The following is a 15,893-nucleotide window of genomic DNA, read 5'->3' as shown; positions in this document are numbered from 1 at the left end:
TTTTATGATGTCCTTACGTTAGTTAGGTTTAAGTAGTTCTAAGTTCTAGGGGACTGATGACCATAGATGTTAAGTCCCATAGTGCTCAGAGCCATTTGAACCATTTTTCTAAGTTCTAGGGAACTGCTGGCCACAGCAGTTGAATCCCATAGTGCTCAGAGCCATTTGAACCATTTTTTTTCGATTACAGAATGTTACTCCCCTTTATCAGCAAGCAGTTCCATGGACCCACGGTGCGTCGCGGCGGTAACTGAGTGGTGCCGATGATAGGCAGGTAGAAGAGGGCAGCCAGGCCACGAGCGGTCGTCCGACGTGAATGTTGCCAACCAGCCGACGGGATGTCGGCCTGCTGTTTGCATTCGACGCTGACACCGGTGAAGTACACCGGTATCTTCGCTCTGCGCAGGCCCTCCTTACGTGATTCGTGGCTTCGGCCGCTGGAACCTCGTGGCCACCTCTTGTCGGGACGCTACCGCCAATCCCCAAACTTCGTACCTCCCCCTCTCGAGCCAGCGAACCCGTATATACTCGTATATCGGCAAGCAAAGATCTAAGGACACAGCCCACAGATACCAACTCTTCCTCATACATATTGGCAATGGGGCCACAAGAGTGATAGTCTATACTACCCTTGAATTAGTGGCGCCACTGAACAGTTTACTAACTTAATGGCGCCACTGCTCAATTGTAAAAACACTGTCTTTCGTGCTCATTTATTTGATGGCTGAGAATGTTTGCAGTCGCCTATACACGTGTCTGCAAAAATAATGAGTATCCATCTGCTTAATACGTTTCAAGTTCCTTTGTTTCCACTTGGAGCCACTTGTCTGTGCATACTCATGTCCTGCACTGAGCATATAAAGTTTCCTTGCGCTATTTCACGACTATTTTCAAGTAAGTAATGCATTCATGTCATAGCACAACATAATTATTATTGTCGTATTTTACGTAATATTTCAGCTCTGCACTTTGATGATTTGTGGTGCACTTTGATGATAAATGCAGTACCACCGGCAGCTCTCGTCTCAGATTAGTTCTCCTTGTAAGTTTGTCGAAGAATAACTGGAAATCAGAAGTTCATATTTTTTAATGTGTATTTCAGAATACAGTGGCCCTTCAAATTGAACAGAGTGCATAGACATTTCACGGGTGTTTGTCTATAAGACAAACGTCTTTACTCTAAGAGTATCAGTTTTTGAAATATCAGTTGGTGCTCTTAACTAATCTGCTACCTTCTGAAGCACATGAGCAAATTTTACGCTGTGCTTGCCAAGATTAATCGTTATGACTGAGTATTGTCCAGTCAGATTACGTTCTCATATGGACTTGCCCGAAAACTGACCATAAATCTGTTAAATGGCCAAGTTGAAGTTTGAAGACAACTGCTAACTTTCCCGTTAAATGTCAGCTGCGTAACGCTGCGGATTGACCATCCCACCAGCAATCTAGACACTAGTTAAAGAGCTGCATTCGTCAGGAATCTCTGAACTATCACATGAGTAGCTTCGTTTCGATTGTTTTTACTTATTTGCTATGATATAGCAGCGAAACTACTTTTACAAAATGTTATGAGACTCTGAACAACTGCGTTTTGCCAATATGTTGAGCGTTCCTGTAAGTTTTCACAGATTTTTTTTTTCAAAGTGGTAATATCTGTATGTATGAACTTACAACGGAAACTGAATTTCAGTTGCGGACAGCAAGGCAAATTGTTAGAAGTAGTTTATGATAAACTTTTTCATCAGGTGGTAAATCATACTTTCATAGCGGGCTTTTAGTAAATGAACGGATAGATCATCCAACAGGAAAATTGACAGTGGCGATGGTGATGATTATGATGATGTTGATGATGATGATGATGACTGAGAACTCACAGAGCGCCTATTTAGACATAGGCATGTGGTCCACCTTCGACCTCTCCTAAACTGCGGGGTGCGGAACTGTCACTCGACAGCTTCTCATTTGTGTTCATATCAGGGGTACTTGGCAGGTAAGAAATGGATGTGCGCTCACTATCACGTTACACTAACTACTGTACTATTCAGACCACATGTAACAGGCAGTTATCCTGCTGGAAATGACATCGCTGTCAGGGAAGACATCAAACACAGATATGTGTGAGGCTGCGGTAACATTCATGTAGTCCTCAACTGTTATCTTGTCTACAACCACTACCACAGATTCCAAGGAAAATCCCCCATAGGATTCATAACAGCCCTCCCCCCGCCCCCCAATGCACCCGAGGGGTGCTTCATGTTTCAATCAGCCGTTCACCAGAAGGATGGCACATCCAGACGCGACCACCCACAAGATGTAACAATAACCATGATTCGTACGACCTGGTGACACGTTTCCATAAATCCAAGAGCCAGTCTCGAAGATCTCGTGCCCACAGGAATCATAATAGACGATGTCATTGGGTTACTGGATCAACATGGGGTAACATATAGATCGTCTCCTGGCCGGCCTCATGTCCATCAACATGCATTGAACAGTGTGTTCCGAAATACGTGCATATCAATCATCACTGAATACCGCGATCATATCTGCCGCACATTATCACGCTTTACAGAGCGGGCAAACATTCGGCCTCCATGTTCTGTGATAAGACAAAACTTTACTAAACGCTTTGTGTGAGAATTATGTCCAACAAATAATTCGTAAACGCACTCATAACAGAAATGCATTGGATGTCATGTCAGTAAGCAGACCTGACCTCTTCTAGGACATCCACAGTGAAACTGGTATCAGTGACAATGAGTCAGTTGTTGCAAACGGGTTATCAAAGTACAAAGTACAAAGGGCAACTAAAATAGGTGGAGAGATTCGCGTGTTCAGCAAAGTAGATGGAGATGCAGTAGTGTCGTATCTCAGTGAAGAATCTCAAACGTTTCACTCTGGACAGAAGCATGAAGAAGAACTACGGATCAAGTCTAAAAGACTTCTTGACCAAGCAGTTAATAGATATATACTAAATAGAGCAGTTCGTGATGAGAGGCAATCTCTTTTCGGTATACAGTCACTCCAAAGAAAAGGATACAAAGAGTGCAGGGTAATAGATGTAAAATATGGCCTAGGGCTATAGACAGAGAAATTCTGAATGAAAGGCGTTTGTCTGTCAAGAGGGCAATGCATGAAGCCTTCAGGCCTGCCGTAACAGAGTATTAAAGAAAATTCACAGAATTCAAAGAAATTGTGGTCATATGGCTGTCTGTGATACTTTAGTTATTGTCCACACACTTATGGACGAGACATGAACTGAAATTTAGAGTTGCAAGCCAAAAGCGGAAACGCTCAACTCCGTTTCCAAATGTTCCTTTACAAATTGAAACAAGGATGTATTCCCCCAATTTAATCAGCGCAACACGGTAAAGAAGAGTGACACAGGTATTATTGTCATTGGCGTTCTGAAACATCTTAAATCGCTAAAATCGAAGAAAGCTCCAAGTCTCGATTGAATCATATCAGACTCTACACTTTGTGTGACAGAAATAGCACTTCTTTTAACCATAGGTTTATCGAACAAAAAACAATGATCAAAAATGGTTCAAATGGCTCTGAGCACTATGGGACTTAACTTCTGAGGTCACCAGTCCCCTAGAACTTAGAACTATTTAAACCTAACTAACCTAAGGACATCACATACAGCCATGCCCGAGGCAGGATTCGAACCTGCCACCGTAGCAGTTGCGCGGTTCCAGACTGTAGCGCCTAGAACCGCTCGGCCACTCCGGCCGGCAAACAATGATCACTGTTTGGAAGTGAGTTAGAAGTGACCCACAAAACTACCGTCAAATCCATTTGTTGTAGGATCTTAGAACATATTCGGAGCTCAAACGTAATGAAGTATCTCAGAGTGACCTCCATGCGAACCACGACGAATTCTGAAAACATCGGGCATTTCAAAGCCAACTCGCACTCATCTCGTGTGATATCCTGAAAAGATACACATCACGACAGCTACGCTTACTATAGAATGTACCACTGTATGGGATGTCAAGCGAAATTTGTGACTGGATTGAGGATTTTTTGGTAGGGACGACGTATCATTTTATCTTGAATGGACAGTCATCGACAGCTGTAGCTTCAGTTGTGCCCCAGAAAAGAGTATTGGAAACCTTGCTGTTCATCTAGAATATTAATGACTTTACAGACAATACTAATACCAACCTCAAACTTTTCACAGCTGAATAATTTATTTTTAATGAAGTACTGAATTAAAAAATCTGCAGTAATTTTGTCGAATTTTGATAAGATTTTAAAGTGATACAAAGAACTTGTTCTAAATACTCAGAAGTGCAAAGTTGTGCACTTTACGAAAATAAAAACATAGTAACGTATTACTAAAACACGGAGTCACAGCTGGAATCCGGTAGCTCATACAAATACCAGGGTGTAACAGTTTGTAGGGAAGTGAAATGGAACGATCACGTAGACTCAGTCATAGGTAAAACAGGTGGCGGACCTCGTTTTTTTCGGTAGAATCCTAAAAAATTCAATCAGTCCACAAATCGCAGTGCTTACAAAATAATTACAGAACATACATACAGCCACTTCGGTCGCGCAACCGAAGTGGCTGTATATAAGTTCTGTAATTGAATAGCATACAGTTGATGGATCACAGACTATAAAATGTTTAAAATTTCATGTATAACCTCCCAACAGTTTAAATAGTTATAACATTTACATTTAGCGTAACCTCTCATCAGTTTACTTCCGTAACCTCGTAATAATAAAATGTGACTAACCTCTCAATAAAACTGTGACTCATATATAACATTTCAATAATTAACTGACTGTGAACCTAAACTGGAAAATCTGGACGTCAGCAATGCTGCGTCATGGCCCTCAAAAATCATTCTGAATAAACTGAAAATTCTTACCTCAATTAAGTCGCCGGATAACGCGTATATATCTGCTCCTATAATGACATTTTTCTGGCACAGCCCAGTGCAATGCTGGCCACTAGATTTGTTATGTATAAAAAGATGCAAATGATTTTTCTTTGCGATAATAGGGATGACCATGAATAAGAAAAATTATAAAATCTTTGAATTCAGATTAATGATTGTCAAAAGTAATCATTATAAGAAACATTATTATTAACAGATTTTTTTAAAAACATTTACATGGGACTTGATATAACAACAGTACAAAATTAGTTGCTACAAATTACATATGCGCGTGGCAGCTTTTACCTTATACTACATCGATCAGGCACCTCCATCGCTCTCCACGACCGGCCCAAACTCCCGACCGCCAGCTGCTACTCCTACTACTGCTGACAACACTGCTCTCCGGTCTGAGATTCTCTAATAGCTTACATATCGCAGGCAGCGCGTGAGCAATCCATCGAAATTACATCTGCTCGAGTGTGCTAGCAATAAATTCCTTAGTCATGGACCTCTTACACAAGCTTTCAAAATACTCATGCGATCGATCCTAGAATAGTACTCATGCGTGCGGGACCCATACAATACAAGACTAAGGGAAGTGCTTGTCGTATTCATAGCATATCAGCCCAACAAAAACCTCTGTAAGTCGGTCTTAAACACCACTATTTTATATACGTATATTTAACATGGTCTGTCAGGTAACTGAATCCATATCTGACCTTATGTGAAACTCCTTTTCCGTACTAATGTGGCCCCGTTGAAGTCTTTGCAGAGGTTGTTTGAGGTTGCAATGCTACACAGGGTGGTCAGAAACAGTCTCAAAAGCTTGTAAGGGTATCTGCACGAAAGGTTGTGCTGAGAAGAAACCTTACAAAAAAAAACTGAAATGTTGCGCCGTTTCAGAGTTATTTATTTTGCATCGAAGTTAGCCAATCAAGTAGCCACGAGAGCAAATTCAAGCATTTGCAAGTTCTAAAATGCGGTAATGCACAGACATTAGTTGGCCATGTTGTTGAAATATTCATTACGAATTAAATTGTGCCCTTTTCGGAAGTGATGATTTAATCTAGGTGAACAAAAGCTACGACTGATCGGTTGGAGGAAACCAGGCGAAGAGCTTGTTTGGAGACACCGCTTCTGGCGGGCTTCTGGAATGTGCGCATTTAACGAACTGATTGCCTAATTTAAGTGCTACAGAACACAGAAACTGTACAACGTACAGAATATTTTCTTAATTATTTCTCAGCGCAATCTCCCCTGCGACACCGTTACAAGCTTTTCAGGCTGTTCCTAAACACCCTGTACACACACTTTTCAACCATTTTTCTTTGAATAGAGAAGTATTGGTAATTTGAAAGGAAGCTAATAAACGTTCGTAGAGCACAGCTAAGGTGCTTCATTGATTATAGCCATTATCCAGGAACAGTGCCCAAAACTTAGCAATTTCTCCTTACTGTATTTTTACAAACAATCCTGCCGGAGGAACATCCACAACTGAGAATGATAGTAGAGACTGAACATACCGCTTCAGTCGTAAGTTTTTTGTTTTCTTTTATTTTCCAGAGATTCTATCACGACCGGTTTTGGGCTGTTACATGCCCGTCATCAAGTGTAATACCAAAAATAATCGTAATACCAAAGCTAATAATACACTCCTGGAAATGGAAAAAAGAACACATTGACACCGGTGTGTCAGACCCACCATACTTGCTCCGGACACTGCGAGAGGGCTGTACAAGCAATGACCACACGCACGGCACAGCGGACACACCAGGAACCGCGGTGTTGGCCGTCGAATGGCGCTAGCTGCGCAGCATTTGTGCACCGCCGCCGTCAGTGTCAGCCAGTTTGCCGTGGCATACGGAGCTCCATCGCAGTCTTTAACACTGGTAGCATGCCGCGACAGCGTGGACGTGAACCGTATGTGCAGTTGACGGACTTTGAGTGAGGGCGTATAGTGGGCATGCGGGAGGCCGGGTGGACGTACCGCCGAATTGCTCAACACGTGGGGCGTGAGGTCTCCACAGTACATCGATGTTGTCGCCAGTGGTCGGCGGAAGGTGCACGTGCCCGTCGACCTGGGACCGGACCGCAGCGACGCACGGATGCACGCCAAGACCGTAGGATCCTACGCAGTGCCGTAGGGGACCGCACCGCCACTTCCCAGCAAATTACGGACACTGTTGCTCCTGGTGTATCGGCGAGGACCATTCGCAACCGTCTCCATGAAGCTGGGCTACGGTCCCGCACACCGTTAGGCCGTCTTCCGCTCACGCCCCAACATCGTGCAGCCCGCCTCCAGTGGTGTCGCGACAGGCGTGAATGGAGGGACGAGTGGAGACGTGTCGTCTTCAGCGATGAGAATCGCTTCTGCCTTGGTGCCAATGATGGTCGTATGCGTGTTTGGCGCCGTGCAGGTGAGCGCCACAATCAGGACTGCATACGACCGAGGCACACAGGGCCAACGCCAGGCATCATGGTGTGGGGAGCGATCTCCTACACTGGCCGTACACCACTGGTGATCGTCGAGGGGACACTGAATAGTGCACGGTACATCCAAACCGTCATCGAACCCATCGTTCTACCATTCCTAGACCGGCAAGGGAACTTGCTGTTCCAACAGGACAATGCACGTCCGCATGTATCCCGTGCCACCCAACGTGCTCTAGAAGGTGTAAGTCAACTACCCTGGCCAGCAAGATCTCCGGATCTGCCCCCCATTGAGCATGTTTGGGACTGGATGAAGCGTCGTCTCACGCGGTCTGCACGTCCAGCACGAACGCTGGTCCAACTGAGGCGCCAGGTGGAAATGGCATGGCAAGCCGTTCCACAGGACTACATCCAGCATCTCTAAGATCGTCTCCATGGGAGAATAGCAGCCTGCATTGCTGCGAAAGGTGGATATACACTGTACTAGTGCCGACATTGTGCATGCTCTGTTGCCTGTGTCAATGTGCCTGTGGTTCTGTCAGTGTGATCATGTGATGTATCTGACCCCAGGAATGTGTCAATAAAGTTTCCCCTTCCTGGGACAATGAATTCACGGTGTTCTTATTTCAATTTCCAGGAGTGTAGTTTTTACAAACAGTAGTATACGTGAGAAAACAACAGAAGAAGTATCATACAACATTTTTAGAAAACAGGAGTCGGGATAGGTGCGCTAAAACGTAAATCAAGGCCAAAATGCTACCAGACAACACAACGGACAACAGCCTGGGTAAAGGAGTATGTAATGAACACCAGGACACTTACACTTTGCCTCGAGATGACTGGGTGTTTGTGTTGTCCTCAACATTTCAACATCATCATGAAAGTGGCGAGATTGGGCTAAGCAAAAGTTCGAAATTTGTATGGGCGCTGATAACCGCGCAGTTGAGTTCCCCACGAACCAGTCATCATCATCATCATCATCATCATCATCATCACTTACATTTTGTGCTGAGATCCTGAGCGTCGCGATGGAGAGTATAGGACGCTCTGTATCACCAGCGAGTGCAGAGCGCGGAGTAGCGTAGACGGAGGAAGCAAACTGGTGAACCCGACTGGCAGAAATACAGCCATCTGTTGACGCTAAGAACAGAGTGGGACCAACTACCCCCGGCCGTTCATAATTTGAGTAAGTGATTTACATGCAAAAAAAAGTTGTATGAAAAGCGTACATTATGAGTGGTATAGGATCATATGTACAGGGCAGTATAGAACTGTAGTAAAACTCGTAACTAGGGGCCGGTGACTTGCAGTTTATGCATAAACAGTAAAGCAGAATGACTTTTTTTTCTTTTCCATGAGAAGCATGCAAATTTAAATTTAGTGGAAACGCATATGGTGCGATGGAATAACTAGGCATAGTCAAGAGGTAAAAGAACATACCCACGTGCCGCTCCTATTCGAAAACATCTCACTACTAAGCAAAATAGAAGGTAGCTAAACCTCAAAGCCCTCACTGCCAAGAAGACCTGCACCATGTAATACCTATCAACTACCTTGCAGTATTGCTACTATTTTCAATCTTACAACTGAAGCGGTATTTTCAGTATCCGTTGTATTTTTGCTTGAGGAACCTATTTTTACATGCTCTCAAACTACAACAACAATCCATTTGCCTAGAACTATTTGTTAATTTTTTTTTTCAATTATTTCGGTAGCTGCATTTTCTTTAAGGGAAGTGGTACTCGACTACAATCCATTTGCCTACAACTATTTGTTGATTTTTTTTCCAAATATTTCGTTAGCTGCATTTTCTGTAAGGGGAGTGGTACTACTTTCTACTTCTCAACTCCTCAGATCTCCTGTGACGTCGCGCAGTGCTCCATTCACGGCCGCTACCCGGCATCCAGGCGACGCGACAGCCAAACTACGTGACATCCTGCTCTTCAGATTTTCTCAGAAACGTTTGTTAGCGAACCCGGACTAATGTTCTGTACTGAACCAGTATGACATTGTCCAGAAATGGGTCGCCTGCCTCGATTTGACCAGCGGAACAGGATTAAAATTCTCCCTACCCCAGTAGCACTAACTGTAGACTACATCAAGTGCGCGTCGTTCATCAGACGCCACCTGTAGGTAGCTAATGACTCCACGCTCCGCAACGCAGCCTCTTCCTTTGGGGTGCCTATATTGCTCGCATGGAAAATCGGCGGATTAAGCCAAATTCCATGTCCATGAACGGGTCCGCACTTACCGAATTCCTTCTGTGGTTTCCGTATTCGCGTGAAACTAGTATTAACCAATGAGAATCGCTCGCACCCGGTTTGATACAACCAAAACATCAGCTCTGCCTCATTAGGCCCAAGATTCACTTCGTACACTAACGACAGATGTAAGCCGACTCGATTTTGCCAGCCTAAAGGCACTTTATTTTAACATTTAACGATTACAACCAATTAAACTCAGTCGTTTTCATTGGCTGTTTCCTGCTCCCGCATATAGCGTTCTTAAGCATAGGGCGGCATTCTGCCCTGACATTCCAAAAGTTTGTTTCTGATAGTTTCTTGAAATTGATAATATTGCTAAAAATCCCAGACCGGATGTAGATAAGGCGCCAGCAGCGCAAGCTGCAGTTAGATAAGAAAGTTTTACATAATTAATGGATCTGGAAAGACGGCGCCAGTCGTCGAGAAGCCGCACGTGCAGCAGCATTGAACGACTTAGAGACGCCGCGTTATTATAGGAGAAGGCGTTCGCACCTGACAACGTATAAAGCAATTGATAATTTGCTATTACTACTGAGAACTATGTTGGCGCACAAGTAATTCTGCATGGTCCGTCAATCTTTTGTGGCGATGTTATAGACTCCACTATTGTATTACCATTCTTTCCAGTTTCCTCTACCTACATCGACACTGCTGCACGATTATTGCTGCGATGTCGTCGTGTATACACTGAAACGATATCTTACTCAGTATGATCATGCGACCACATGTAGCTGTTTACTCGTTTTTGTGAATTTTGTGAATTTTCTTCATTGTAGACTGATCAGCCAGAACATTATGACTACATACGTAATAGCCGGTATATCCACCTTTGGCACATATAACGCAACGATTCGTGGCAAGGAAGCAATGATGCCTCGCTAGGCCGCTGGAGGGAGTTGGTACCACGTCTGCACACTCAAGTCACCTTATTCCGGTAGATTCCGGGGAAGGGTCGATGTGCTCTTGACGTCATGTAAATCACATCCCAGATGTCTACGGGCAGCTTCACGTCTGGCGAGCTAGAGAGCCATCACATCAACTGGAACCCGCCACTGTGTCCCTTGAACCACTCCACCACAGTCCTAACCTTGTGACAGGGAGCACTATGTTTTTGAAAACTGCCACTGTCGTAGGAAATCGTGATCGACATGAAGGGATGTACATCCTGTGCAACCAATGTAAGACATTCCTCGGTTGTCGTGGTACCTTCCACGGGGTACACTGGACCAATGAATGCCTACGCGAATGTTCCCCAGAGCATAATGGAGCCGCCGCCAGCTTGTCTCCGCCCCGCAGTACAGGTGCCAAGGAGCTGTTTCCCTGGAAGACGACGTATTCGCGCACTCCTATGTGCATGATGAAGGAGGTATCGGGATGCACCAGATCAAGTAACGCTCTTCCAGTGCGCCAGCGTCCAGTGGCGATGGTGACCCACCCGTTACATTCGTAGTAGCCGATGTCGTGGTGTTAACATTGGCTAATGCATGGGTCATCGGCTGCGGAGGACCCGCTGTTGGGAATGCTCGGAGCACTATGTGTTCAGACACATTTGTATTCTACCAGGCATAAAAGTCTGATATTATTTCTGCCACAGTTCGTCTTGTGTCCTGTTGTACCAGTCTGTCCGGCCTACGACGTCTGACATCTGTAATGAGGTGTGGCCGCCCAAACCTAAGACATCTGGGTGTGGTTTCAACTTGGTTTCGCCACTTGTTGAAGAGACTCAACGCAGCAGTCCTCGAATACCCGACAATTCATGTACACTACCGGCCACTAAAATTGCTACACCACGAAGATGACGTGCTACAGACGCGAAATGTAACCGACAGGAAGAAGATGCTGTGATACGCAAGTGATTACCTTTTCATAGCATTCACACAAGGTTGGCGCCGGTGGCGACACCTACTACTTGCTGACATGAGGAAAGTTTCCAACCGATTTCTCATACACAGACAGCAGTTGACCGGCGTTGCCTGGCGAGACGTTGTTGTGATGCCTCGTGTAAGGAGGAGAAATGCGTACCATCACGATTCCCACTTTGATAAGGGTCGGATTGTAGCCTATGACCATTGCGGTTTATCGTATCACAACATTGCTGCTAGCGTTGGTGAAGATGCAATGACTGTCAGCAGAATATGGACTCGGTGGGTTCAGGAGGGTAATACGGAACGCCGTGCTGAATCACAACGGCCTCGTATCACTAGCAGTCGAGATGACAGGCATCTGATACGCATGGCTGTAACGGATCGTGCAGCCACGTCTTGATCCCTAAGTAAACAGATGGGGACGTTTCCAAGACAACAACCATCTGCACGAACAGTTCGACGACGTTTGCAGCAGCATGGACTATCAGCTCGGAAACCATGGCTGCTGTTACCCTTTGACTCTACATCACAGACAGGATCGCCTGCGATGGTGTTCAAAAACTGTTCAAATGTGTGTGAAATCCTATGGGACTTAACTGCTGAGATCACCAGTCCCTAAGCTTACACATTACTTAACCTAAATTATCCTAAGGACAAAGACACACACCCATGCCCAAGGGAGGACTCGAACCTCCGCCGTGACCAGCCCCACAATCCATGACTGCTATGCCCAAGACCGCTCGACTAATCCCGCGAGGCTGCGATGGCGTACTCAACGACGAACCTGGGTGTACGAATGGCAAACGTCATTTTTTCATATGAATCCAGGTTCTGTTTACAGCATCATGATGGCCGCATCCGTGTTTGGCGACATCGTGGTAAACGCACATCGGAAGCGTGTATTCGTCATCACCATACTGGCGTATCACCCGGCCTGATGTTATGGGGTGCCATTGGTTGCACGTCTCAGTCACCTCTTGTTCGGATTGACGGCACTTTGAACTGTGGACGTTACATTTCAGATGTGTTACGACCGGTGGCTCTACCCTTCATTCGATCTCTGCGAAACTCTACATTTCAGCCGGATAATGCACGACCGCATGTTGCAGGTCCTGTACGGGCCTTTCTGGATACAGAAAATGTTCGACTGCTGCCCTGGCCAGCTCTCCAGATCTCTCACCAACTGCAAACGTCTGGTCTATGATGGCCGAGCAACTGGCTCGTCACAATACGACACTCACTACTCTTGATGAACTGTGGTATCGTGTTGGAGCTGCATGGGCAGCTGTACCTGTACACGCCATCCGAGCTCTGTTTCTCAATGCCCAGGCATATCAAGGCCGTTATTACGGCCAGGGGTGGTTTTTCTGGGTACAGTTTTCTCAGGATCTACGCACCCAAATTGCGTGAACATGTAATCACATGTCAGTTCTAGTATAATGTATTTGTCCAATGAATACCCGTTTATCATCTGCATTTCTTCTTGGTGTAGCAATTTTAATGGCCAGTAGCTTAGTTTCTGAAATGCTCTTGCTGAGCCTCCAGGCAATGACAGTCTGCCCTCGGTCAGATTCAGATAGATCGCGTGCCTTCCTCACGCTACACTCGGACGGCAGTGATACATGTCTCTAACTAACAGTCATTCCTCAAAAAAAAAAAGTTTCAATTGGCTCTGAGCACTATGGGACTCAACTGCTGAGGTCATTAGTCTCCTAGAACTTAGAACTAGTTAAACCTAACTAACCTAAGGACATCACAAACATCCATGCCCGAGGCAGGATTCGAACCTGCGACCGTAGCGGTCTTGCGGTTCCAGACTGCATCGCCTTTAGCGGCACGGCCACTTCGGCCGGCCAGTCATTCCTCACCAGGTGACGCTGCTGCAGGCTGGACGGGTTTATATTGATAGTGGAACGATGGTCATAATGTTGTGGCTGATCAGTGCATGTGACGGGACGGGTGGTACACTGTGTCTGTCTGCTTCAGATACGGGATCACCTGTTCTTACACGCAGACTGACGCACTTTGCTTGAGACGCAGGAGCGCCGCGCTGAGCGGGCCGGTGTGCCGGTGTGTGCCGCAGCGGTCGTACTTCTCGTCGTCGCGGGACTCGCTGTCGGCGGCGTACGTGAACCGCGCGGCGGCGGTGTCGACGGCGGCCAGCGAGCTGGACCTGTCGCGGAAGGCGCGCCGGCGCGAGCTGCGCGGCCGCCTCAAGCTGCCGCCCGCCACCGCCGCCTTCGCCAAGTCCGCCGCCGGCTGCGGCGCCGACGCGCCCTCCCTGCTCGGCCGCTGGGGCGAGCGCGCCTCGGGCAGCATGGGCCCCGGTGAGTAGGCGGCGCAGCCAGCGCTCCACAGTCTCGAACCTCGCACCACTGAGTCTCTCTCGACCAGATGGTTGTACGGTCCTTACACACGATGGCTTATCAATAAAATAAATTTGTTCATGTATCTCCAACAGCACGAACTTCGGACATGGTAATCATGTACGTCCCATAACCCAAAACTTCACGAGGAAGTACCTGCTCCAAAGACGTTGCAGTAGACTTCGTAGTTGAAACTTCCTGGCGGATTAAAACTGTGTGCCCGACCGAGACTCGAACTCGGGAACTTTGCCTTTCGCAGGCAAGTGCTCTACCATCTGAGCTAGCGAAGCACGACTCACACCCGGTCCTCACAGCTTTACTTCTGCCTTCCAAACTTTACAGAAGCTCTCTCTCATTCTGGAAACATCCCCCAGGCTGTGGCTAAGCCATGTCTCTTCAGTATCCTTTCTTTCAGGAGTGCTAGTTCTGCAAGGTTCGCAGGAGAGCGTCTGTAAAGTTTGGAAGGTAGGAGACGAGATACTGGCAGAAATATAGCTGTGGGGACCGTCCGTGAGTCGTGCTTTGGTAGCTCAGATGGTAGAGCAGTTGCCCGCGAAGGGCACGGGTCCCGAGTTCGACTATCGGTCAGGTACACAATTTTAATCTGCCAGGAAGTTTCGTATCACCGCACACTCCGCTGCAGAGTGAAAATCTCATTCTAGACTTCGTAGTTGTATCAATACATTTTATTGCAACGGTCATCCAACACTAACCAACAAGATTGTCAGTAACAGAAAATGAAAAGTCAAAGCGACCTCCTCGAGAAACAGTCTGTCATTTCAACACATCAACCAGAACGGACGAACTGACGTTCATATTATATTCAGTCTCGACGTCCAAATAGACTTGTAAATAGTAGGCCTCCAACGGAAGACACGATGTATCCTGTCTAACAACCCTACCACAACGAAGGTCAAAAATTAATTATGATTGAGGTGTTGCTCACGCTGCTAAATACTGCATTTTCGGGCAACAACAAAGTTATATTATGTGGCAGGTGTCATTAGAGCAAAGTTAATAAAGCCATTTCATGAAATAATGGATAAACTAGTCGCTCATCTTTCCGTGTTTCCCACGCTAGTCTCGTTGTGAATTCATGGCTCTATCGTCGAAAATCTAGGTAGTGATGATTCCAAGCTCGGATGCAAAGAGGCGTAGGTGTTATTCAGCGATATTCAAAAGTTTTATAGATGTGTTTCACGTACCATTCTTGAAGATTAAACCTTTGAAAGTTAGCACAATGGTGATGTAAAAAAGTAATCAGCACTACGAATTTAAGTTACACTTCTTTTTTATTCCTTTTGTTGCAATATCACGTAACACGCAAAACATCACTTCACAATATAAAACATACTTGAAAATATCTTCCTCACTGTTAAAGTTCACATTTTATAAACTGACTACAATTTGCGTCTTTTCAACATGACGACCAAGACTTGACTCTCTAATAACCGCTTACGAGCCCAAAAATCAGAGTTACAAGTACGCCAAAGATCATAGTGACAAAAAAGGAATGCACAAAAGAATAATATCATTGCAACCTAAACATACCGATTAATCAAAGTACCTCCACATTAATGAAATCAATTCTGAATGTTGTCTCAGAAATATGTTAACTACTTTACAGAAACACAGTAGAATATTGTTGGTACCGAGAGGTTGAGGCGAGGTGCCGCAATGGTTACGTAATTCAAGCACCGATACATCTGCGACGAGGCAAGCTGTTGACTATGCGACAGCTACCGGAAACACGCTACGTATAGCCGCCACCTCACCCAAGGTCACGTGCCGGGCTGAGTGCGCTTATCCCGGCGTAGCGCTTAGGAGCTTTAGCCGTGACACCAGCCGGGCGCGGAGACGATGAACGCCAGTTCGTCCGTTCTGGTTGATGTGTTGAAAGGACAGACTGTTTTTCGATGGGGTCGTTTTGACTTTCCATTTTCTGTTACTGACAATCCTGTTGATCAGTGTTGGATGACCGTTGCAATAATACGGTCATGGTCCGTGGAACTATTGCGCAATTACACAAATACACAGGTGCTAAAACAAGAAGCAGAAGCTTTGATGTATGGA

The 15,893-nt window shown here is 45.8% G+C and overlaps 1 protein-coding gene across 1 annotated transcript in view; it reads left to right on the top strand.

The window, feature by feature from the left end:
• Positions 1–15,893, top strand: part of LOC124596227 (cyclic nucleotide-gated cation channel alpha-3) — a 1,106,485-nt gene that overhangs the window by 482,781 nt on the left and 607,811 nt on the right. Inside the window, 1 exon segment of the mRNA XM_047135285.1 lies at positions 13,538–13,785. Coding sequence (XP_046991241.1) covers positions 13,538–13,785 — 248 coding nt within the window.

This window comes from Schistocerca americana, chromosome 2 (genome assembly GCF_021461395.2).
Source record: "Schistocerca americana isolate TAMUIC-IGC-003095 chromosome 2, iqSchAmer2.1, whole genome shotgun sequence".
Lineage (NCBI taxonomy): Eukaryota > Metazoa > Arthropoda > Insecta > Orthoptera > Acrididae > Schistocerca > Schistocerca americana.
This window is presented reverse-complemented; position numbering and strand designations above follow the sequence as displayed.